General features: G+C 47.8%; 2 protein-coding genes across 2 annotated transcripts; both read right to left on the bottom strand.

Moving 5' to 3' along the window:
- Positions 1-132: 132 nt before the first annotated feature.
- On the bottom strand, positions 133-4559 carry LOC101951102 (olfactory receptor 6M1-like). Its single transcript, XM_065565216.1, has 2 exons — positions 3833-4559; positions 133-1064 (listed from the first exon to the last, which is right to left on the bottom strand). Exons 1-2 carry the CDS (start codon positions 3849-3851, stop codon positions 133-135), a joined length of 951 nt encoding a protein of 316 aa, XP_065421288.1. The 5' UTR covers positions 3852-4559.
- An 8414-nt stretch (positions 4560-12973) lies between these two features.
- On the bottom strand, positions 12974-21842 carry LOC101951381 (olfactory receptor 5AR1-like). Its single transcript, XM_065565584.1, has one exon. The coding sequence runs from the start codon at positions 17421-17423 to the stop codon at positions 16443-16445; it is 981 nt and encodes a 326-aa protein (XP_065421656.1). The 5' UTR covers positions 17424-21842; the 3' UTR covers positions 12974-16442.
- Between the last annotated feature and the right edge of the window lie 3897 nt (positions 21843-25739).

Below are 25739 nucleotides of genomic sequence, written 5' to 3'. Positions count from 1 at the left end.
TGCTCTTGCATTCTCAGCCAACTCCCATAATGTCTTCTGGTTTCCTCTCCACCCTCAATCCCATGTATCCCTGCATGAGGGATGCTGGGAACGAGTCCATCCCGGTGCACTGAGTGGTGGGGAGCCTGGCTTTCAAGCACTCTTAGGGAGGGCAGCGCCCATCCGGCCCATCCCATCCCTCAGCACTTCCTTCACCGCCTTGTTCCTGAAGCTGTAGATGATGGGGTTGAGCAGGGGTGTCACCACCGTGTTCAGCACCGTGGCTGCCTTGTTGAAGCCCGCGGAGGAGTTGTCAGCTGGCTTGACGTAGATGAAGATGGAGCTGCCGTAGTAGAGCGAGGCCACCATGATGTGGGAGGTGCAGGTGGTGAAGGCCTTTTGCCTGCCCTGGGCTGAGGGCATCCTCATCACCGTGGCGACAATGCAGAGATAGGACACAGTTGTCACAGAGACGGAGCTGAGGAGGAGGAAGGACGAGATGGCCAAGTCCAGGGCCCAGAGGAGGCTGGTGTCGGTGCAGATCAGCTCTAGCAAGGGGGCGCTGTCGCAGAAGAAGTGGTCGATGGCGTTGGGCCCACAAAAGGGCAGCCTGGCCTTGAGCACCATGGAAGTCGAGATGAAGAGGAAGCTGCTCATCCAGCAGGACAACACCAGGCTGAGGCAGACCTGGCCGCTCATGATGGCCGTGTAGCGCAGTGGGTTGCAGATGGCCACATAGCGGTCCACAGACATGGCGGCCAGCAGAAGAACCTCAGCTGAGCCTGCCAGGATGTAGACGTAGCCCTGGAGGGCGCAGGCCAAGAAGGAGATGGTCTTGCGCTGGGAGAGGAGGAGAAGGAGCATCGTGGGTGTGACAGTGGTGGTGACGAGCAGCTCCAGCAGCGAGAGGTGGCTGAGGAAGTAATACATGGGCGTGTGGAGGTGGCGGTCCAGCCTGATCATGAAGATAACCAGAGCGTTCCCCAGCAGCGTCAGCATGTACATCATGAGGAAGAGGAGGAAGAGGGGCAGCTGCAGCTGGCCGAGGCTGGAGAAACCAAGAAGGACAACCTCAGTGATTGCCGCTGAAGACTGATTCACTGGGGTCCTCCGAGCAGGATCCATTGGGCCTGCAAGTGAGAAGGAAAGGATTGGAAGTCGCCCCCCATGAGGTAAATTGACAGAGTGAATGGGAGTTCACACACAACACAGATCCTGAGTGGAGGGGTCGAATCCACAACACGAATCCAGGGTGGGGGGGAACTAATAACTTTCCAAAACTAAAAACTTTTTCCCCACAGTTTCTGTTTTTTAGTTAAAAGCAGAAATTCCAGAATTTCAGTTCTCTCCCCCCCCTTTTTTTTCCTTTCCTTTTTTTTCCCCTGTCCGACGTGGTAGAATAAACGAGATGTACATTTCTGATTTGACTTTCTAAGTTTTCTTTCCTCAGTGGGTGTTTTTCTCTTTGCCCGTAACTTTTGCAGAAGGTCAGTGGAACAGGAGCAATCCCACAGCCCAGGCAACCACTCTAACCTCCAGACTATTCTTCCTTTCATGGGGTCCTTCTGCCCCAATGCTAATTTACCCTGTGACCTTGGGTGCGTCACTTCTTTATTACCACGTTGAAGCTGTGGCAGACTGCCTCTAATTAAGGCCCTGACTCAGCTTAAGCGTGTGTCTAAAGGCCAGACAATTAAAAGGATTTAGTGGGATTTTCAAAGACTGTTGAAGCTAAAGGACAGTGTTGGCACCAGAACAGGTGGGGATAAACTGCCCATGGATCAATTGAGGCTGGTATGAGAAGGTTTCTAATCACCAGCGGAGGGAGGTTTGGGAACAGCCTCCAATAAGAGCAGTGGGGGGAGAAACAACCTAACAACTTGAAGATGGAGCTTGATAAATTTATGAACAGGATAATATGCTGGGATTGCCACTGATATCAGAGGGCTGGCTGCCAGGACCCAGGGGGTCCCTTCTAATCCTATGTCTTATGGTCCTACCTAGGCTGAAACCTACAGGAGCAAGAAATTCAAGGCAAGTTGGCACTTCGTTCCTTTAATCTTCTTCTCTGGGGCTGGGGGTCCCAGTCCTGCAGTGTTGACATCAGTGGACCGAGTTTTGGCCCTGAATGAGCTGGTGAAAAATTTGTATCCAGAATTGGCCTTTCTTCTTTTGTTTTTTTAAAGGAAATTTTTGCAATAACATTTTGGTTTTGTTTTCTGTTTCCTTGGAAGGGCGGTTGATTGGTGGTTTGCCTTCTTTCTTTTCCTTTTTCTCCCATATATTTTGGTGACAAAAAAAAATGGTTTAGCTTTAATATGAATTTTCGTTTGTTCTTTGTCATTTTCACTGATCAAGAAGAACCAAAGGCTGGAAGTTAAAGCCAGACGAATTCATATTGGAAACAAGGCACAAATTTTTCACGGTGTGCATGATTCACCATTGGAACAAACTCCAAAGAGAAATGATGTTTTCTCCATCTCTTGATATCCAGTCAGACTGGGTGCATTTCTGGAAGGTGATTTAGCCAAATACAAGTTATTTGGCTAAATACAGGGGTTACTGGGTGAAATGTAAAGGACTGTGGTATGCAGAAGGGCAGGCTACATGTACCCTTAACTCTGCCCCACTTAGAATCATAGAATATCAGAGTTGGAAGGGACCTCAAGAGGTCATCTAGTCCAACCCCCTGCTCAAAGCAAGACCAATTCCCAGCTAAATCATCCCAGCCAGGGCTTTGTCAAGCCGGGCCTTAAAAACCTCCAAGGAAGGAGACTCCACCACCTCCCTAGGTAATGCATTCCAGTGTTTCACCACCCCCCTAGTGAAATAGTTTTTCCTGATATCCAACCTGGACCTCCCCCACTGCAACTTGAGACCATTGCTCCTTGTTCTGTCATCTGCCACCACTGAGAACAGCCGAGCTCCATCCTCTTTGGAACCCCCCTTCAGGTAGTTGAAGGTTGCTATCAAATCCCCCCTCATTCTTCTCTTCTGGAGACTAAACAATCCCAGTTCCCTCAGCCTCTCCTCATAAGTCATGTGCTCCAGACCCCTAATCATTTTTGTTGCCCTCCGCTGGACTCTTTCCAATTTTTCCACATCCTTCTTGTAGTGTGGGGCCCAAAACTGGACACAGTATTCCAGATGAGGCCTCACCAATGTTGAATAAAGGGGAACGATCACGTTCCTCGATCTGCTGGCAATGCCCCTACTTATACAGCCCAAAATGCCATTAGCCTTCTTGGCAACAAGAGCACACTGTTGACTCATATCCAGCTTCTCGTCCACTGTGACCCCTAGGTCCTTTTCTGAAGAACTGCTACCTAGCCATTCGGTCCCTAGTCTGTAGCAGTGCATGGGATTCTTCCGTCCTAAGTGCAGGACTCTGCACTTGTCCTTGTTGAACCTCATCAGGTTTTTTTCGGCCCAATCCTCTAATTTGTCTAGGTCCCTCTGTATCTGATCCCTACCCTCTAGTGTATCTACCACCCCTCCTAGTTTAGTGTCATCTGCAAACTTGCTGAGAGTGCAGTCCACACCATCCTCCAGATCATTAATAAAGATATTAAACAAAAGGACCGACCCTTGGGGCACTCCGCTTGAAACGGGCTGCCAACTAGACATGGAGCCATTGATCACTACCCGTTGAGCCCGACGATCTAGCCAGCTTTCTATCCACCTTACAGTCCATTCATCCAGCCCATACTTCTTTAACTTGGCGGCAAGAATACTGTGAGAGACCGTATCAAAAGCTTTGCTAAAGTCAAGGAATAACACATCCACTGCTTTCCCCTCATCCACAGAGCCAGTTATCTCATCATAGAAGGCAATTAGGTTAGTCAGGCACGACTTCCCCTTCGTGAATCCATGCTGACTGTTCCTGATCACTTTCCTCTCCTCTAAATGTTTCATAATTGATTCCTTGAGGACCTGCTCCATGATTTTTCCAGGGACTGAGGTGAGGCTGACTGGCCTGTAGTTCCCCGGATCCTCCTTCTTCCCTTTTTTAAAGATGGGCACTACATTAGCCTTTTTCCAGTCATCTGGGACCTCCCCTGATCGCCATGAGTTTTCAAAAATAATGGCTAATGGCTCTGCAATCTCATCCGCCAACTCCTTTAGCACCCTCGGATGCAGCGCATCCGGCCCCATGGACTTGTGCACGTCCAGTTTTTCTAAATAGTCCCGAACCACTTCTTTCTCCACAGAGGGTTGGTCACCTTCTCCCCATGATGTACTGCCCAGTGCAGCAATCTGGGAGCTGACCTTGTGCGTGAAGACAGAGGCAAAAAAATCATTGAGTACATTAGCTTTTTCCACATCCTCGGTCACTAGGTTGCCTCCCTCATTCAGTAAGGGGCCCACACTTTCCTTGATTTTCTTCTTGTTGCTAACATACCTGAAGAAACCCTTCTTGTTACTCTTAACATCTCTTGCTAACTGCAACTCCAAGTGTGATTTGGCCTTCCTGATTTCACTCCTGCACGCCTGAGCAATATTTTTATACTCCTCCCTGGTCATTTGTCCAATCTTCCACTTCTTGTAAGCTTCTTTTTTGCGTTTAAGATCAGCAAGGATTTCACTGTTTAGCCAAGCTGGTCCCCTGCCATATTTACTATTCTTTCTACACATCGGGATGGTTTGTTCCTGCAACCTCAATAAGGATTCTTTAAAATACAGCCAGCTCTCCTGGACCTCTTTGCCCTTCATGTTATTCTCCCAGGGGATCCTGCCCATCTGTTCCCTGAGGGAGTCAAAGTCTGCTTTTCTGAAGTCCAGGGTCCGTATTCTGCTGCTCTCCTTTCTTCCTTGTGTCAGGATCCTGAACTCGACCATCTGATGGTCACTGCCTCCCAGGTTCCCATCCACTTTTGCTTCCCCTACTAGTTCTTCCCTGTTTGTGAGTAGCAGGTCAAGAAAAGCTCTGCCCCTAGTTGGTTCCTCCAGCACTTGCACCAGGAAATTGTCCCCTACACTTTCCAAAAATTTCCTGGATTGCCTGTGAACCGCTGTATTGCTCTCCCAGCAGATATCAGGGTGATTAAAGTCTCCCATGAGAACCAGGGCCTGCGATCTAGCAACTTCTGCTAGTTGCCAGAAGAAAGCCTCATCCACCTCATCCCCCTGGTCTGGTGGTCTATAGCAGACTCCAACCACGACATCACTCTTGTTGCTCACACTTCTCAACTTTATCCAGAGACTCTCAGGTTTTTCTGCAGTTTCATACCGGAGCTCTGAGCAGTCATACTCCTCTCTTACATACAACGCAACTCCCCCACCTTTTCTGCCCTGCCTGTCCTTCCTGAACAATTCATATCCATCCATGACAGTACTCCAGTCATGTGAGTTATCCCACCAAGTCTCTGTTATTCCAATCACATCATAGTTCCCTGACTGTGCCAGGACTTCCAGTTCTCCCTGCTTGTTTCCCAGGCTTCTTGCATTTGTGTATAGGCACTTAAGATAACTCATGGATCGTCCCTCTTTCTCAGCATGAGACAGGAGTCCTCCCCTCTTGCGCTCTCCTGCTTGTGCTTCCTCCCAGGATCCCATTTCCCCACTTACCTCAGGTCTCCTTCCCCCGGTGAACCTAGTTTAAAGCCCTCCTCACTAGGTTAGCCACTTCAGGCCCAGCATCACGATTACAGTTGATCAAAGATTTCCACAATTCCATTTTAGCAACAACAAAAATTTGAATTTCAACCCAAAATTTTTGAAAAATCATTGGACGATATTTTCATAAATCCTCGCTCCTCATTTGGTGTTTTGTTTTGACCAGCTGTAACAAAACCACTAAGCAATGTAATGAATGGTTATGTCACCGCATGTCATACAATGACCACTCGGGAATTCGTAGCAGCTCTAGGCACAGATTTCTTCCTTCCCTAACACATCGGACCCTAACGTAGTCCCATGAACACTACTGAATAGCAGACAGGGGTGAGCTAGAGATGGATCCATCTATTATACCTTATTCTAACCAGCATTTTTCATGCTTTGAGAAATGCTAACCTCGGTTGGCATAATACATCCATCCAGGTCTCCTCTTGGATGGTCACCATGGTGATGAATAATGTTGTGTGACCAGTCCTAGTGCTGTGGGCAGCAATGCTGTGTCATTAATAAAGCAAAATTCTCATGGACATAAATATGTCCGCCCATAGACATGTCCTATAGACGTTTTCTTTAGAAGTAAGGAACCAGCACCTTTGTCCTACCCAACTAGTCTGTTCTTTGAGCAGGTGCTCCAATGATATTCTAGTCTAGTCTAGTCTATTTAGTTTCTTCTACTGCTCTCATCACTGTAGTATCAGGCATGGGTGCCAGTGACATTTGAACTACATGAGACTATTCATTAGCTTGGCAGTACAGGACCTATGACACACACCTGAGTACACTTTTAAAAGTCTGGGATTTCTTGTAAGTTTAACCTTAACACTAAGTTTCTTGGCTTTGCAATTTTTAGTTGTTTTGTGAGGGGGCTGAGAGATTTGGGGACTTCTTTCTTTCTTTCTTTCTTTCTTTCTTTCTTTCTTTCTTTCTTTCAATACAAGTCTTCTAAGAATTTTGGCTTGGTTTTCCACATGAATTTAAGGGAGTCATGTACCTAAATCCCATGGAAATTCAATGGCAGTTGAGCATTTAATTCTCTTAGTCTCCCTTGAAAGTCCCACCCAAAATTCTGCAAGAAAAGCCATTAGTGTCTGTGCTTTTCTTATCTGCCAGATTACCTTCTGGTTCAAAACTTGAAGGTAATATTCAGAGATGATTGAAAGTATTCTATTAATATATTTGTTGATGGAAAATTGACTTTCAACTACATGGAAATTTTGGGTGGAAAAATCTGTTTTCAGCAAATTTTGAGGGGTGTTTTAAAAGAAAAACAAATTTTGATTAAAATCTGAAAATTTTCAAAGAATAAAACTTTTACAAAACAGGAAAAAATTGTCAAAATGTATTGTTTATTCTCAAGAAACAGCTAAATTAATTTTGTTCTATTTTTGTCTATGAAATCTGAACATTTTCCATGACAGATTTAGAAAAAATGAAAAAAAAAAAACTAATGGTCAATTTTTTGGACGGACGGTCATCAAAAAACTGATAAAACTTGAAATCCTTCAAAGAAATATTTTGACAAAAATGGAATATATTTGTCAAAACTTTTCATGGAGAAAATTATTTCTCTAGCAGCTCTGAAAATGACAGCATGAAACAAATTTTAAATTGCTTACATCATAGCAATCCTGGCAAATAGACTTTGAGATCATTTGAATTACCTACAAAATAAACTCCGCTCTCTCCTATTCATAGATTCTTAGATTGTAGGGTCCAAACGGACTATTGTGACCACCCAGTCTGACCTCCTGTCAAACCCAGGCCAGAGAAGGTCCCCCAAATAATTCCTAGAGTAGAGCTTTTAGAAAAACAAACCATGTTGACTTAAAAATTGTCAGTGATGGAGAATCCACCATGATTCTCACTAAGTTGTTCCAGGGGTAAATTACTCTCACCATTAAAATTTACGCCTTATTTCCAGTCTGAATGTGTCTAGCTTCAACTTCCAGTCATTGGATCATGTGAGACCTTTCTCTACTGGATTGAAGAGTGTGTTATTAACTATTTGTTCCCTATGAAGGAACTTACAGAATGTGATCCAGTCACCCCTTAAATACATTGAGCTACTTGAGTCTATCACGATAAGGCAGGTTTTCTAATCCTTTAATCATTCTCTTGGGTCTTCTCTGAACGCTTTGCAATTTATCAACCTCCTTCTTGAATTGTGGACCCCAGAACTGGACACAGGATTCCAGCAGTGGTCACATCAGTGCCAGATACAGAGATAAAATTACCTCTCTGCTCCTCCTTGAGCTTGCCCTGTTTATAAGCCAAGGATTTCATTAGCCTTTTTGGCTGCAGCGTCGCACATCCTCACAGTCTGATCAGTTATTGGACTGGGAATTTCTTTTCTAGCACTTTCAGTTTCATCTCATTGAAAATAAAACACCCGGGCTTGAGTCTGCAGTCACTAGGAGCACAGAAATCCTGCGGAAGCCAGCTGGGGTTCAACACAATCACTGTGTCTTAAGCACATGTGCAGCACAGCCAGGACTGAGGAGTGGGACCGAACATTGCAATGCAGGGGTTACTTACACCACGGCAGCTCAGCAGGATAGAGAGGAAACCCAGAGGTAGAAAACAGCTCCCACAATCTTCCAGAGAAACAGCAAGTGCTGGGCACAAATGGGACAGCTGCTGCCTGTGCACATGTTGGATCTATCGTTGATGCGCCCATGACTTCAGCATCCATTGTCAGCCTCCATGTCTCTGAGCCATGTTATTTTCTGAGTCGATGGGTCTCTGTTTAGTTCCAAGTGCCTGGGATCTGCAGCACGAATGACTGGCTGGCTGGAGCGGTGTGTGTGGTGAGAATCTGAACAGATGGATCCGGGCTCCACAGCTTTGCCCTGAGAGCCTGCACTAGCTACACTCAACCCCACAGGTGGTGAGCAGGAGATAGATAGATAGATAGATAGATAGATAGATAGATAGATAGATAGATAGATAGATAGATAGATAGATAGATAGAACTACTGAAAGGATCCTTGCCTAAATCAGGCAGGATTGGGGTCTAAGATTTCTGTTCTAAAACAAACAGACTAAACAGAGATTAATTGTAGCACATCTACGTGGCTAACAGCTGAGTGGCACTCGAATGACTCCAGCCTCAGCCTCCAAGACTCAAACCCTTCCTTTATCAGCCCCAAGAATTAATGCTGCACACTTTTTGAACAGAGCTAGTGTAGATAAATCTCTGATAATTTTCATATGACTTTACATTGTGCCTCTTCATATAACCTTGTGGTGGGTCTACCCACGTGTGACCTCTGTTTTCATGGAACTTTGTATCAAAGCCTCATTTAGAAACTTTGCATTGCCCTTGGTATAATATTATAGCCCCTAAGAATAGAATAAGATAGAAGAAAAATTTCTTTTTGCTAGCAGTAGAACAAGAGCTCCCCCCCCCCCCACTCTTAATCAATTGCCCTATTGAATGAATGAGGTGTGGATGAGCAAGGCATGAAAGGCAGCACCTCCAGACAGCTTCAACTGTTGGAGAGGGGCTGGGAGCCAGACCCAACAACAATAAAACGTGTCAAGTGGGCTCATTAAAGACAAGCAGACATACTGACGGCCTCGGGGGTTAGAAGCAAGCACCTTCTTTTGGAAACACCCTCTTTGCAGCATTGGGACAACACTCAAAAGAAAGCAGCACAAAGGACCAATGGACACAGACACAGAGTTTGAATCTGGTATAGATTTGCATAAGAGGAAAGCTGAGGTGTCTTGCAGAGGACCCCGGGTCTCGTCTTGTCAACATGGGAGCATCGATCCGGATCGGCAGAAGCCCGGCTCCACCCCCTCCCCCATCTAACTCACCTGGCCAGTGAAGTTAAGGGGAGCAACTAATTGGTAACAACAAGACGGAGTGTATTTGTGTGTGTGTGTGTGTGTGTGAGTGTAAGTGTAATATATTATATGCATATAATACAGTGTTAATGAATACATGTATTACTAATAAATGTGGTGTTTTGTCTTATTCCCCCTGAAAAGATCCTGTGCAGTACTTTAAGTACAACACTAGCAGCTTCGGGGAGCTAGCCCCTAGAGGAATGGTGCTCATGCTGCAACATCAACTCTCATTAGAAAAAACCTTCCCCACCAAACCAACCCAGCGATGTCCCACAGCTGCTGCTCAGAGAGGGCTGGACAAAAAACGAGATTCCACTTCACACCACAAGAGAGAGATGTTGGGCCCTATTGGGAGACCACGGAGACCTTTTGAAGTCCTCCATGAAAAACAAGGACCCATGTCAGGATTGTCCACACAGTCCAGTGGCCAGGACTCTGACCTAGGACATGAGAAACCCGAGTCCCATTTCCTGCTATGCCTGATTTGGGTGCCCTGCATTCAGTCTCTCCAGCCTCATGGGTAGTGAATTAATTACACAACATGGGACCGCTCCAGCTGGAGAGATTTACCCCACAGGCTGGAATGGGAGACCCACATTCCAGGCCTTTGTCACACTGGCATGTGCCAATAAAAGAACATTTTGTAAAATTCCCAACCCAGTTTATTATGGGATTTAAATACCCAATCACTTTCATCCAGTTGTACTAGGTCATTTGAATACCCATTCACTTTCATTCAGTGGTACTAGGGGATTTGAATGCCCATTCACTTTCATCCAATGGTACTAGGGGATTTGAATACCTATTCACTTTAATCCAAATCCCTTTGAACCTCTCAGACATTTGGTGAGGTTTCAAAGAAGCCAAAGAGAGTTGGTTCCCAACTTCCATTGAAAGTGAGTGGAAGTTGGTTACCTAACTCCCTTAGGCCCATTTGAAAATCCCAGCTCTTGTCTTTGAGTTGATTTTCCATGAATTCTTTCCCTGCTTCATGGGAAGGTTTGGAACAATCTGACACTCTCCACTTCTCCTGCTGCATTTGAAGGTAACAAGTCCAGTGTTTTAAGCTCAGGGTATCAGGATACTGATAACATCTATTGTCTCTATTGCCTAGTGGACTGTATTCATAGAATTCCCTGACTGGCGGCAGGGGGAGCAGCTAGAACCGGGGCTGAAGATAAAATAGGATTGTTTTTGCTGAAATAAAGAACTGAAAAACAATCAGGGCCGTCTCCAGCATTTCTGCCGCCCCAAGCAAAAAAAAAAAAATGCGATCGCAATCGCGACCGGCGGCTGCAATTGGGGGGGGAAAAAAAGAGCCGCGATCGGCGGCGGCAGTTCAGTGGCAGGTCCTTTGCTCCGAGAGGGCGAGAGGGACCTGCTGCCCCCGAATTGCTGCACGTGCCGCCCCTTTCCCTTGGCCGCCCCAAGCACCTGCTTGTTAAGCTGGTGCCTGGAGCCGGCCATGAAAACAATTCATTTGGGGCTGAACGAAGGGATTTGTTCAACTTGAAATGAAACTTTTCTTCCATTTAGTTACACTTGGGTGGGGTGGGGGTTGTTCCTATTTATATTTTTAAAAACAAATCTAGCTAAATTTCCAAATGAATTGTCAGTTAGAGAAAAGAAATCGAAAGATTTCATTTAAAAAAATGCCCAAACGAACCATTTCCATTTTTTTTTCTATTTGGCAAAAATTATTCATCAAATTCATCCCCAAAATACAAAATAGTTTCAGTTGCCCCAAAGTGCATTTTTCAGTGAATGAACTATTCAAGTGAAAACTTCCTCCCAGCTCTAATTACTACCATATATTATTATAATTCTAACTTATTACAAACTTGCATTCACCTCCTGTGAATGTTAGTTGACACTTGCAGTTCTGTTCATGCCCATGATGCTCAGAGACCGTGATATCTCATAAACATATCTGGTTTTGGGTGCTTATGTTGTGAAATAAAAGTAAAATACAGCAGCGAAAGAAATTCCTATCTCTGCTTCTGTCAACACATGCCAGGAACCCAAAGTGGAAAGCTGGAATACAATAGGGACTGGTTGTGGTTTGTTATGGCTTCTTGGCATGTCAATAAAGCACAAGCGAGCTAGGAACCCAAAGTGTCCAAGAAAATTCCATGTGATCTGAAATAAATCCAAATTTGCAAAGGGGAGCTATAAAAGAAATTCATAGATTCATAGATTCCAACGCCAGAAAAAACAACTGTAACCATCTAGTCTGACCCCCTGTAGAGCACCGGCCAGAGAACTGCCCCCAAATAATTCCTAGAGCAGAGCTTTTAGAAAAAAACATCTCATCTTGATATAAAAATTATCAGTGATGGAGAATCAACCGTGACCCTTGGTAAATTGATCCAATGGTTAATTACTCACACCATTAACTATGTACGCCTTATTTCCAGTCTGAAATTGTCTAGCTTCACCTTCTAGCCATTGGATCGTGTTAGACCTTGCTCTGCTAGATTGGAGCCCATTATTAATATTTGTTCCCCAGGTAGATACTTGTAGACTGGGATCAAGACACCCCTTACCCTTCGCTTTCTCATTGTCAAGCTAAATACATTGAGCTCCTTGAGTCTATCACTATGAGGAACATTTTCTAACCCTGTGATCATTCTCATGGCTTTTCTCTGCACCAGCTCCAGATCTGAGGGCTGGAGAAAATGTCTTCAGATGTCAATCCAGAAGATTGAGAGGTGACTTGATTTCAGGGTAAAAGCACCTTCCTGGGGAGAAAACATCAGGAAGTAAAGGGCTCTGGAATGGAGCAGAGAATGGAAGAACAAGAACCAATAGGTGGAAGTTGAAGCCAGACAGTCAAGTGAGAAATTAGGTATCACTGTATAACACTGTGCGTGATTAACCAAGGGAATCAATTCCCAAGGGAATTCTCTGTTGCTTGGTGTCTGCCTGTCCAGGCTGCAGACCCTTTTGGAAAATTTTAATCAAACACAAGTTATGTAGCTCAATAAAGGGGGAATGGGGGCCATTTAATGGCCAGTGCTACACAGGTCAGACAGGAGGCTCTATAGGTCCTCTCTGGCCATAAAACCTATGAAGCTCCAAGTCTGTTTACATGGGGTCCTGGAACGTAGCTGTGTGACTCCTAATCTGGATATAATGTTTGACTCCTGTTTGGTTTTGTCTTTTCCATCCCATCTGAAAGAGCAGTCAGGACATCAGGTCTTGGGATCTGTGTGGCACGGATTATCTGACATGAGCTTGAAACTACAAAGTGTAAATGGAATGAGAAGAAAGGGCAGGTTGGACAGGAGTCAGTCCGCATGTGCTGATTGCCCTGGCTTGGCTGCCTAAAGAACAGACCAGAAGATTCACTGGAGTTTTATTAATCCAACAAGAATATGAAGATAAAACAGCAACCACAGGAAGAAAAATGAATCTAGCATCGGTGAGACAAGACTAAGTGTCGTCTCTGACCACCGGGTTGGCCACCAAGAGCATGGAGCAGGTCCTCAAGGAAACAATTATGAAACATTTAGAGGAGAGGAAAGTGATCAGGAACAGTCAGCATGGATTCACGAAGGGGAAGTCATGCCTGACTAACCTAATTGCCTTCTATGATGAGATAACTGGCTCTGTGGATGAGGGGAAAGCAGTGGATGTGTTATTCCTTGACTTTAGCAAAGCTTTTGATACGGTCTCCCACAGTATTCTTGCCGCCAAGTTAAAGAAGTATGGGCTGGATGAATGGACTGTAAGGTGGATAGAAAGCTGGCTAGATCGTCGGGCTCAACGGGTAGTGATCAATGGCTCCATGTCTAGTTGGCAGCCGGTTTCAAGCGGAGTGCCCCAAGGGTCGGTCCTGGGGCCGGTTTTGTTTAATATCTTTATTAATGATCTGGAGGATGGTGTGGACTGCACTCTCAGCAAGTTTGCAGATGACACTAAACTAGGAGGGGTGGTAGATACACTAGAGGGTAGGGATCAGATACAGAGGGACCTAGACAAATTAGAGGATTGGGCCGAAAAAAACCTGATGAGGTTCAACAAGGACAAGTGCAGAGTCCTGCACTTAGGACGGAAGAATCCCATGCACTGCTACAGACTAGGGACCGAATGGCTAGGTAGCAGTTCTGCAGAAAAGGACCTAGGAGTCACAGTGGACGAGAAGCTGGATATGAGTCAACAGTGTGCTCTTGTTGCCAAGAAGGCTAATGGCATTTTGGGCTGTATAAGTAGGGGCATTGCCAGCAGATCGAGGGACGTGATCGTTCCCCTTTATTCGACATTGGTGAGGCCTCATCTGGAATACTGTGTCCAGTTTTGGGCCCCACACTACAAGAAGGATGTGGAAAAATTGGAAAGAGTCCAGCGGAGGGCAACAAAAATGATTAGGGGTCTGGAGCACATGACTTATGAGGAGAGGCTGAGGGAACTGGGATTGTTTAGTCTCCAGAAGAGAAGAATGAGGGGGGATTTGATAGCAGCCTTCAGCTACCTGAAGGGGGGTTCCAAAGAGGATGGAGCTCGGCTGTTCTCAGTGGTGGCAGACGACAGAACAAGGAGCAATGGTCTCAAGTTGCAGTGGGGGAGGTCCAGGTTGGATATCAGGAAAAACTATTTCACTAGGAGGGTGGTGAAACACTGGAATGCGTTACCTAGGGAGGTGGTGGAATCTCCTTCCTTGGAGGTTTTTAAGGCCTGGCTTGACAAAGCCCTGGCTGGGATGATTTAGCTGGGAATTGGTCCTGCTTTGAACAGGGGGTTGGACTAGATGACCTCTTGAGGTCCCTTCCAACTCTGATATTCTATGATTCTATGATTCTATGATAAGAGGGCAATTGGAATGTGGGACAGGACACCCCCATTTGGCCAGGCGCAGCTGGTGACACAAAGCTGGAATACAATGGGGACTGGTTGTGGTTTGTTATGGCTTCTTGGCGTGCCAATTCAGCACGAGGGAGCAAGGAACACCATGGAACTGGGGGACCTAATTCTGGCCCATTGACTTGGGTGAAGTGATACAGATTTACAATAGCTGGGGCTCTGTCCCATTGACACCAGCATAGCAACGGCTGATTCACACAAACTACTGATTGGGTCCATTGACTCCAACAGAGCTATGGCCAATTCACACTAGCTGGGGGTCTCACCCATTGACTCCAGTGGAGCTACGGCTGACTCCCACCAGTTGCATATCAGGTCCATTGACCCCAATGGAGCTACAGCCAATTCCCGCCAAATGGGGGTCTGGCCCATTGACCCCAGTGGTGCTATGGCTGATTTCCACCAGCTGGGGTCTGGCCGATAGACTATAAAGCCTGGAGAGAGCATTCGGCACATGCTCCCTGACCTCCGGTACATCCTAGGCCAGAGAACCTTCCCCTTGGCTCCTGCATTGAGCCCAGTTCCACGTGTTAAAACAATAACATTCATTTCCGGGATCTGACGTTAAGGAAGGACCAGAGACAAAGAGATGGAACTAGGAGAAGAAGTACTGGATCCAACCATAAGGTGTGAAACACCCCAGCTAAGTGAGTCAATGTTGCAGTCACAGCCAGGATTCTCCCCCCTGAATATTGCTATCGCCACAGGGATCGCGTCACACACCTAATGGGTCACTGATGTACAAGGGCCCAGTGCCAACCCTCCCCCTTCCCCAAAGTTACAGTCACAGGAACCTTGCAATAGGTCAACCCAGAAAGTCGTTACGGGCATTGGACAGGACAGACAATCAGCTGTTTGGGGCAGAAACCTTCTTTTAATTCTGTCTGTGCAGCACCCGGCACAATGGGGTTCCGGATCCATTACTCTGGTCACTGGGGCTACAGCCAGACCAATAATAAATAATTAATGATGAAATAATAATCGATTCTCAATGATCAGCTGTCCATATTTATTAGTCCTTAAGTCCTTAGTCCTCTCTGGACTCTCAGCCATAGAGATGTTAAAAAATATTTCACCCAACCATTTTTCCAAGGAGCAAGGGTTTTTAACCAAATTAGGAATGTTTACAGGAAAATGTTATTTTTGCTGATAATTTCCAGTTTTCCATTGAAAACACAGAAACTGAACATTTTTCAATTTTTGGAAAAAATGCCTGTTTAAACAATTCTGTTTTCTAAAGCTGGCTTTTTTTTTTTTTTACAATGAAAGGTTTTTAAAACCAATCATTTTATCATTTTACTGGACATTTTTACCAAAACCAGAAACATTTTACCCAAAACGGTTTTTGAGGCTGAACATTTTTACCAAAACTGGATGTTTTACCAAAAACAAGATCTCTACAAAAATCTGTTTTTGAAAAACAATTTATGTGGGACAAGGGTTTTTGTTGTTGTTGAAAAAAACAATTAAGCAACCAACCTAACAAATAAAAGATTTGTGTGGCGTATTGTTTTCTACAGAACAAACCTCTTTTTCATTCTATTTTCTTTATTTCCTATGGAAACAATGGCATTTTCAACCAGGTCTGAGGTTAGCAAAGTAGTTGTACAACATGAGATGACATCCATAAACTCCTTTGCGAATATCTTGGATTGAGGTTTCCCCACGTATAAATTACAGCAGCTGACACAGGAACAAGAAGGAGTGTATGTCATTAATGTGAGTTATCCGTTCCTCCTCCCAATGGGAAAACAACTCCTCAGAAACTGTTGACTTTTTGTCAAAACATTGAAAATCGACTTATTTTTATTTTTGGAGGTTTTCAGAAAAGATAAACCAAACTATTTTCTCCCAAATCCAAAAGTGTTACACCTAATACTGCCGAAAACTGAAAAATGTTCAGACAAAAGAAAAAACTTTCAACTTTGCCAGATACAATCACAATCCCTAGTGTACGCACACCCAGAGTCCTTCCCTCAACTGGGCATGGAACCCAGAATTCCTGATTCCCAGTACCCATTGCAAATGCTACCCACTCGATGCCACTCCTCTCCCACAGCTGGGGATGGAACCCAGGAGTCCAGACTCCCAAACCTGTGCACTGTCCATTAGAAGACTATACCTGCCTAGCTCCTAGCCAGGGCTTTTTGGAGCGCCCCTTTCACATCTTTGTTCCTCAGGCTGTAGATGATGGGGTTGAGCATGGGGATGATGATGCCATAGAGCACAGGCAGTGCCCGGTCCTGCTCCTGCGAGTAGGTGGAGTTGGGACGGAGGTAGGTGAAGAGGATGGTGCCAAAGTAGAGGCTGACCACGGTCAGGTGGGAGGCGCAGGTGGAGAAGGCCTTGAGGCGCCCTTCCCTCGTGCGGATCCTGAGGACGGCCAGTGCGATGTACACATAGGACACCAGGGTCCCCAGCAAGGAGCTGAAGACGATAGCACCTCCCACAACAATGGTGACAGCCTGGTTGGTCCGGGTGTCAGAACAGGAGAGCTGGAAGAGCGGGGGGATGTCGCAGAAGAAGTGATGGAGGACATTGCCCCGGCAGAAGGACAGGATGGACATCAGGGATGAGTGCACAGCCGAGTTGGTCAAGCCCATGGCCCAGGCGGCTGCAGCCAGCAGGGCACACATCCGCCGGCTCATGAACATGCCGTAGTGTAGCGGGTGACAGATGGCCACGTAGCGGTCATAGGCCATGACCCCCAGTATCAGGCATTCGATCCCCCCAAAGGAGATGAAGAAGAACATCTGGGAGAGGCAACTGGCCCATGAGATGGACTTGTCCCGCGACAGGTAATTGGCCAGCATCTTGGGCACGGTGGAGCTGGTGTAGCCGATGTCCACCACGGAGAGGTTTCCCAGGAAGAAGTACATGGGCGAGTGGAGCCGGGAGTCCAGGCTGACCAGCAGTAAGATGAGCACATTGCCCAGCAGGGCCACCAGGTAGATGGCTGTGAAGACCCCAAAGAGGACGAGCTCCTCCGCTGGGTTGCTGGAGAAACCGAGGAGGATGAATTCGGTCACTGAGGTGTTGTTCTCCCTCCCCATCGGCTCCCCTGCAGGCAAAGGAAGGGCAGTGGTGTGAGAGTTGGGTCCAGACATTTACCCTCCTTGTGAGTGGAACTGTAAAGAGTGAGGGAAAATCCCTGTGCCATCACAGCAACCTACACTAACAGCAGTTGGTGGGAAAGGGAGACAGAGATGGAATTAGCTTCAACAAAAGGAACTCCTGGTGTCCCTCAAGGCCTGTGACAAGCTCATGTCTGGGAAACGAGAGGGGCATGGGGCCGGAAATCAGTGAACCAAAACTGAGTGTTGGAAGCTAGGCCTAACTGGGGGACAAATCTGTGGGGGAGGGGCCGTTCCACCCACTGCTCCCTTTGGGGCCCTTCACGACAGAGACGCTGGGGGGAAATGAGGAAGTGCAGATGGGGGCTACTGGAGTCAAATTCACTATCGGGGCTGCCCCCCACCATCCCTGGGACCCCGGGTCTTCGTCATCCTGATCCTGAGACATGTCCTGGCCAGCCCGGGCCAGAGAGAGGGACCAAGATGACATCATCACCCCCTGCATGCTCCAGAGAACCCCAAACACCACCCAGGATTAAATGGGATCGACTTTAACAACAGCAGCCCCGACAACAGCAGCTCCAGCCTGCCCCAGCTCACTTCTCTTCCCCTCCCCCCAACATGCGAGGTTCGTTATCACCATCTCAGATACCGTCTCAGAGACTGGCAGACGGGGGCGTTTCCTTCCCAAACTGTCCCGGTGCCAGGGAAAGGGAATTACAGGTGTTGTGCAAACAACAGCCGAATTAAATGCTTCACAGTTCAAAGGCTCCTCTCAGTAATATCTAAAAATCCTCCTGAATTCAGTGGGGATACATTGATATAACTATGAGGAGAAGTTGGCTTCTCGTCGTGTGCACACCCCCATGCCATGTAGCTGAAATACAGTCCCCAATTCTCCTTACTATTGCTGCCACCAAAATGTTGGATTATTTTAATAACAGAGTTATAACTATACCCCTCCTTTCCTGTGGTGTTAATAGAAGGTTAAGGGCTGTTTCGTGGTGTGTTTGCGGTGGCACTGAGCGGGGGGAGGTCTCTGGGTCCCATTCCCTGTGGCTAGTTCTGGACGGGGACTGGGCTCTGTTAGCACCTTGGCCCATTTACTCCATCTACATTCACACAACAGGAGCCACCAGCCAGGGAGCTGGCTAGGCCTTAGGAGACCCAGCCTGCGTTCCCAGCGCTGCCACAGAGTGACTCAGGGCCAGACCTGCAGAGATGTTTAAAGGCCAGATTGCAAAGGCATTTGGGCATCTAATGGGATTTTCAAACTACCTAGATGTCTGCACCATTGAAAGCAAAGGGAGTTAGGCACCTAGATGCGTTTGAAAATCTCACCAGGCACCGAAACACTATAACAAACCTGGCCTCCCGTTCCCAGTTAGGACTGGTAAAAAAAAAAAAAAAGGCAAAGCTTTTTTCCGTGAACATAAATGTCATTTTGTCCAAAGCAAACAGATTCCTGGCCCTGGAAAGGTTCCAACAAAAACTGTCACTGGGAATGTTTCTCTGCTCCCTTGTTAATACTAGTCATAATCTGAGTCAGTAACACTGCATCCTAAGTAAGGCACATGTTATTCAAAACCATCTGGTTCAGTGTCTCAATACCAATACTAAATCCTGACACAGCAATATTTCATAAATTGGTTACCATGCATTCAGTAGTTTACCTGGAAAACAGCATCTGTAAGAAACAACTGGATCTATGTCAGCTACTGGTGTATCCCAGAGCAATGCAACCAATGGAACAGAGAAGCTAGACATTCCTGCTTCCTGCCCAGCGAAGTTTACCCCAGAGGGTGACAACCAGGAGCCAGGATTACCTATAACATGGGTGGACAGTACTATATAGTAACTAATCACAAGAAATTTATATATAAAGGCCTCATTTATAATGTCACTACTCCAAATTTCTGTTTTACTTCTCATATACATAGCACTGTGGGACACACTGTATTAATGCCTATCCCAGTATTTCAAAACACTCAGCCTACTCCTAATGATGATACAGGTGATAACTGTAATTGCCTAGTAGGAGTGTATTGCTATCTGCATCACCAAAGTAAAAGGGCCAGACTAAACACCAGATTGGAAAAATAATTTATGTTTGGATATAAGGTGGTGTCATATGTACACATACATACTATGCATACATACCCATATGTACCACACATAAGAACAGCCATACTGGGTCAGAACAATGGTCCATCTAGCCCAGTATCTGTCTTCCAACAGTAGCCAATTCCAGGTGCACCAGAGGGAATGAACTGAACAGGTAATCATCAAGTGATCCATCCCCTGCCTCTAGCTTCTAGCAAACTAAGGCCAGGAATGCCATCCCTGCCCATCCTGGCTAATAGCAATTGATGGACCTATCCTCCATGAACTTATCTAGTTCTTTTTTGAACCCTGTTATAGCTTGGCCTTCACAACATCCTCTGGCAAAGAGTTCCACAGGTTGACTGTGCGTTGTGTGAAGAAATACTTCCTTTTGTTTGTTTTAAACCTGCTGCCTATTAATTTCATTTGGTGACCCCTAGTTCTTGTGTTATGAAAAGGAGTAAATAACACTTCCTTATTTATTTTCCCCACACTAGTCATGATTTTATAGACCTCTATCACATCCCCCCTTAGTCATCTCTTTTCCACGCTGAAAAGTCCCAGTCTTATTAAACTCTCCTCATATGGAAGCTGTATTTATATACATATATATGCCATATCCATACTATCCATATATATTCATTATTTGGGTGCCCCCAAGGCTCACTCATAAAACCCCACTCCTCAGTCATGATCCGGGGACCTAACATTTCCAGGCCCACCATAAGAAACTAAAAACAATTGAAAAATAAAATCTGTCCATCAGTCATAAAAGGAAATGTAAAAACTAAGGGACAGATGAAGCATAAATGTATAGATGGTAAAGAGTGTTTACCTTACAGCAAGCACAGGAACAGAATAAAACATTGGAAACAGCTGAAAAAATCTGCAAAAAAGACATGTGCCATCCCGTTATAAATATTGGTGGTCAATAGCAGGCTTCTGGTAGCTCCCCTGTGCCTGAAGAATGGGGACAGAGTGGAAAAAGGCGGCCCTATCAAAATTAAAAAAATGAGACAGGGGCTGCTGCAGTGCAAACACAACTGTACGATAAAAAACAGGTTCTGGTTAAACTTAAACAGAGATCTAGACTGGTGCCTGTCAGAACGGGACAAGTAAGTGCCCAGTAGGGAGAAGTAGCAAACTATACAGTCACTGGAAAAAATGAAACAGATCACAGATCACATTAGGAGACAGAAGCTGTGACTCGATCTCAGGGAAGTGAATAAAAAAGGATTTCAAAGTGAAAACCCAAAATGGAGCGGATTAACACCTAGAACTGATGCATCCACTTGGCTTGCAGACAAAAGCAACAAACACTGGAGGAAAAAATTCAGGTAATGACCCCAACTCTCCTCTCAAAGCCAGGATAAAAACCAGGGGTGCGGGTTCCCAACTGCTTTAACCCATGGAGCCACACACTCCTCGCTCAGAGATTAAAATAGAACCTTCTTTCTCAAATATTTTTACCTACCAGTTAAGTTTTCTTTTATATCCTTTCTCAGTTTGCTAAACTGGCTGCTGCTGCCAGTACTTTAAGATCCCTTGATAGAGTTAATCTCTCTTGGCTCAGGTCTCCCTACCTTCCTAGGTTGCTCTTCACCCTCGCCCCCCTTTCTCCTGCCTCTCTGCTCTCTCTCGCTCTCTTTGTTTTAAAAGTTAAAAGTTATAGTTTTTACAGCGGGCGGGGTCACCAGTGTTGTCAGTTGTTGGCTCCATGTGTATGTTTTTTCTGCGTGCGGCACTGCTCACAAAACCCACAAAACTTGGGTTAGTAGCGAAGGCACCCGGCCTGCTTTATTGCCGACAAAGCACGGTAATAGCACCCGGCAGACTCTATGAGGATACTAAGACATGTAGCCTGTGACAATAGACGCAGCTCAGTGAGCGGCGGGACTTTTCACTGTCCCCTAGGCTGGCTAAAGACACTGCCTGTGAGACCCCTCGTTATTCACCGACACAAACAAGTTACGTATTGCCTCTCTGACATAGCTAGTTACTGCCCCTTTGACGTGGTTAGTTTCCACCCTTTACCTTGTACATGGTGGGTCGATCAAAACATTTTTATTCATTATGCTCCCATCCTGCCCTTATCGCTAAGAGAGGGTCAGTGTACTCCTGGATCAGTGTTTGTACCCATACTTGGTACCAGGGTGTTCTGCTACCACCCTTCTGGACTGCGCTTGCGTGAGTGTCCTGTGCCTAGCACTTCTTAGGAATGTGTGTGTTTCTGCAATACCAGCCCTGCTCTTGCCAGGTTCTGTGAGCCTGTGTAACCCACACACCTCCTGGGTGTGGTGTTCTGCCCCATCTGGCACTGAGTCCACTTAGAGAGAGAGAGAGAGAGAGAGAGAGAAAACGAGTCTGCTCTCCAGGACCGGCTCTAGGCATCAGCAAAGCAAGCACGTGCTTGGGGCAGCACAACTCTCGGAGCTTGGGGCGGCAAATGTTTTGCTTGGGGCCGCAAAAAACCTAGAGCCGGCCCTGCTGCTCTCCAGCCTTAGCTAACAACCAGGTGGCTTTTAGCTCATGCACTAAGCTCCCAGGTTCGATCACTGACTTCTGCTCTCAGCCTGTCTCTTGCTGACTTTGCTTTATATTAGCAGGGCTTGACCCACTACTTTAATTCAGGCCTCAGGCCTGATACAAGGCCTCATGTTTCAGGCTTTCTTTCTGCTACACCTGGGATGCTTGATTCCCAGCCCCCCTACTCTAACCTACGAAATCCCATTCCCCTCCCACAGCTATGGGGAGAACCCAAGAGTCCTTGTTCTTATTCCTGCTCCCCTCCCCTGCTCTAACGCACTAGCATCTAGTGATTAGAGCAGGGGGTCTGGGAGCCAGGACTCCTGGTTTCTCTCTAAGCTCTGGGAGGGGAGGTGTGACAAGGACCAGTCGCTCTCTCGCTCCTCCTCAAGGATTCAGTGGCACTGGAAGTGCTGTGCCGGGACGGAGCCTGAGGCTGGAATAACACCGGCCGTGAGCCCTGGGCTGCCCCCACCCACAGCTCTGCCGGTGCCCCTCAGTCCTGACTGGCAGCCCCAGCTGATCCGGCATGGCAGCTGGTGTGAAACTGGCTCCATGGACACATTGTGTAACCAGCTGGGACAGGAGGTCGCTGGGTGACTGCAGTGTCCGGACCCCGGGTCTGTTCTGGTGCAGCAGAGAGCTGGGGGATACCGGACTAGCGGGATGAGTGGGCTGAATGACTCAGGGGTTAGATGTGAGGGGAAAGGGTGGGAGAGGAAGCCTGATTGACCTCGGGGTGTGATGAGAGGGGCAGGGAATACCAGGATAGAGGGGTTGATGAGCCAGCCTGGTACTTACCTTCCCACAGCAGGAAATTGATCTGAGATATGAGCTTGCAATCCTCAGCCCATCCGTGCAGGAATGGCCTTCTTGTCACCTGGTGCTTGCCTCACTGTCTCCCTCCAGAGCTCGTCTGCCGTCCTGTCCTGATGAGAGCTTTGGGCAGCAAGCACCTCCCTGCCCCTCTCCCACCAACAGCCCGGCCCCCGCTCTGTGCCCAGTGAGAGAGACAGCCCAGCTGGGGTGCGCTGGGATTGGCAGATATTGCAGAGCCATCTCTCGGGGAATCGTCTTTTGTCGCTGTGGGCCAGCCCGGGGGGACCAATTTGCCTCGTACAACCGGCATCCTTGGCCGAGGAGGCGAGACAAAGGATCAATGCCCATCTGAAACCAAACCAGAGCCAAGTCACAGAGAACCTCAGTGTTCCACTCTCAGGTCCTCGGTTTACCAGCGTTGTGTCTCAGGAACCCCTGGACCAAGTGACTCCAAATTTGCCCCACTTACCCTAGCTCAGACATCAAGGAGACATGGCACATTTCAAAACAACGTGACACAGCATGTGGGTTTTGGAGCGCCTAGAAAACGCAGCTGTTAAGCAGTGAGCTCGTATCAGCCCCTAACAGGCTACATCTACATTAGCACTTTTGTTGGTCAAGGGTGTGAAAAACACACACACACACACACACACACACGACCAACATAAGTTTCACGGACTAAAGCATCAGTGTGGACAGCACTATGTGGGTGAGAGAGTTCTCCGGAACAATGGGCGAACATCTCCGCTCCAGCAGGAGACCAATTGCTCACCTTTGCTGGATGTGAACTATTGGAACCTATTTCTAGTACGCAGACAGAATGCCTTAACAAGTGGTGGGCCATACGTGGTACGACACCATTCACAACTGGTGTGGCACTGCCTTGCCTTGCAGATCATTCCTTGCTGAACCAGGGCGCGGGATGATTTTTGTGGCTAGTGGTTTGGGGCACTGCAGTTGCTGGGTGTCCACATTGAGCCATGTTAAAGAGGTCTAGTTTTGCAAGCGCGGGGGCTCGGCCCTTTATGTAAGCCAAAGCTCTTAAAGGGGCGCATGCCGGGCTCCCAAAATCCCCCACCCCTTTTGAAAAAGGCAGGCCTTTCTGGAATCTACACTCCGTTGGATTGGCTTCAAAACCTGCCCCAGGCTTTCCCAGCACTTAGCAGCACTGGGTCTCGGCCGCATCCCCAAAACCCACTCAGTGGGGGGATGGCCCCGTTGGTGCATGAATGCTGTCCCGCCGAAAGGGCCCAAAGAAACCACAAGCAAAGACGCACACAAAACACACATGATTTATTTCAGCGGCAACGTCCATTGAACGAACAGGCTCAAAGAACAGGCATCCATGAGCTGGGCGCTTGGAGGGCCAAGCTGTAGTCCGACCTCCTGTCTAGCACAGGCTGCTAAATTCCATCCAGCTCTCCCAGCACTGAGCCCAGGAACGGGCGTTTGGCTAAAGCATCTTCCCGAAAGGCCCCAGGGAGTTTGTTCCATGGGTTAATCGCCCCCCCATTACAAAAAACGGAGCCTTCTTTTCAATTTTAATTGGGCTTCCAGCTATTTCCCAGGAGTCTCTGCAAGGCCAAGGAACCCACTGTCCACCAGCTGCGCAGAGATTGTGGCTTCATCTCACAGCCACCCTGGCCTTGGCACTAGGGTTGCTGAGATTCCTGGAGGTTTCATCCCGTGACATGATTTTTAATTAAGGGAGGGCGGGCAACCCTACGTGGCATCAGCTACATCCAAGGGGCCCACGCTGTTAGGAGCCCCCTGGCTGGACCTCCCCAAGTGGTCTAAGGGATTTGGACAGCAAGTGAGAGGCAGGGGAAGCAGGCACCCAACACCCCAAGGCAGCCTTGGCAGCCTCAGCCCTGGAGAAAGGGGTCAGCTGAGGGGTTGGTGCAGCTCTGCCCATGGGCTGTAGCCCTGGAGAGCGGGAGGGAGTTCGGCTCTGTAACACCACGCCACAGGACGGGTAACCAGCAGCGGGGAATTAAACCCACTACCCCTGATGCTAAGCCCATGAGCCTGTACTGGCTGAGCTAAAGGCCCCTGCTCTGTTAGCCCAGGCTAGGGCAGGCTCATCAGCCTGTACAGGGGCCAAAATGCCATGAAAGAGGGACAGACCCGAGCACAGGGTTGGGAGTGGGGGGGGCGGGGAGATTACTTTGCTCCTAGGACTCCAGGGAGCTGGCTGGCTCAACAGCTGGGGTGGGAGACTCCTGGGCCCTCTGGAAACACACTGAGAACCTCCCAGATTGCAACACTCAAGCCAGTGAATAGCCACTAGGTGTCCCAGTCCCTGCCCCCTGAGCCAGCCAGTCCCTGCCCCAGGGCTGGTGCCCCCTAAAGGGGAAAGGCCCCGTGTCCTATTCCCCACCCCCCTTAGCCAGCCAGTCCCCGCCCTGGGGCCAGATGGGAGCCGGCAACCCCTAGAGAGGAAAGGCCCCGTGTCTCCAGCCCCCTGAGCCAGCCAGTCCCTGCCTTGGGGCCTGATGGGAGCCGGCACCCCCTAGAGGGAAAGGCCCCATGTCTCTAGCCCCCTGAGCCAGCCAGTCCCTGTTCTGGGGCCGGATGGGAGCCAGCGCCCCTTAGAAGGGAAAGCCCCATGTCCCCAGCCCTCTGAGACGGCCAGTCCCCGCCGTAGATGGGAAAGGCTTCATGTCCTATTCCCCACCCCCCTGATCTAGCCAGTCCCTGCCCTGGAGCCGGATGGGAGCTGACATCCCCTAGAGGGGACAAGCCGTTTGGGGTCAGTCTCTGCAGGGCTTGGCCCCTGGACAGGGCCGGCTCCAGGCACCAGCCTGGCAAGCAGGTGCTTGGGGCGGCCACTCCGGAGGGGGCGGCAGATCCAGCTATTCGGCGGCAATTCGGCGGACAGTCCCTCACTCCCGCTTGGAG

This window comes from Chrysemys picta, chromosome 13 (genome assembly GCF_011386835.1).
Source record: "Chrysemys picta bellii isolate R12L10 chromosome 13, ASM1138683v2, whole genome shotgun sequence".
NCBI classification, from domain to species: domain Eukaryota; kingdom Metazoa; phylum Chordata; order Testudines; family Emydidae; genus Chrysemys; species Chrysemys picta.
This window is presented reverse-complemented; position numbering and strand designations above follow the sequence as displayed.

Coding starts and splice junctions, on each gene's coding strand:
- LOC101951381 (XM_065565584.1), bottom strand. CDS start 17,423: ATGTCTGGACCCAACTCTCACACCACTGCCCTTCCTTTGCCTGCAGGG.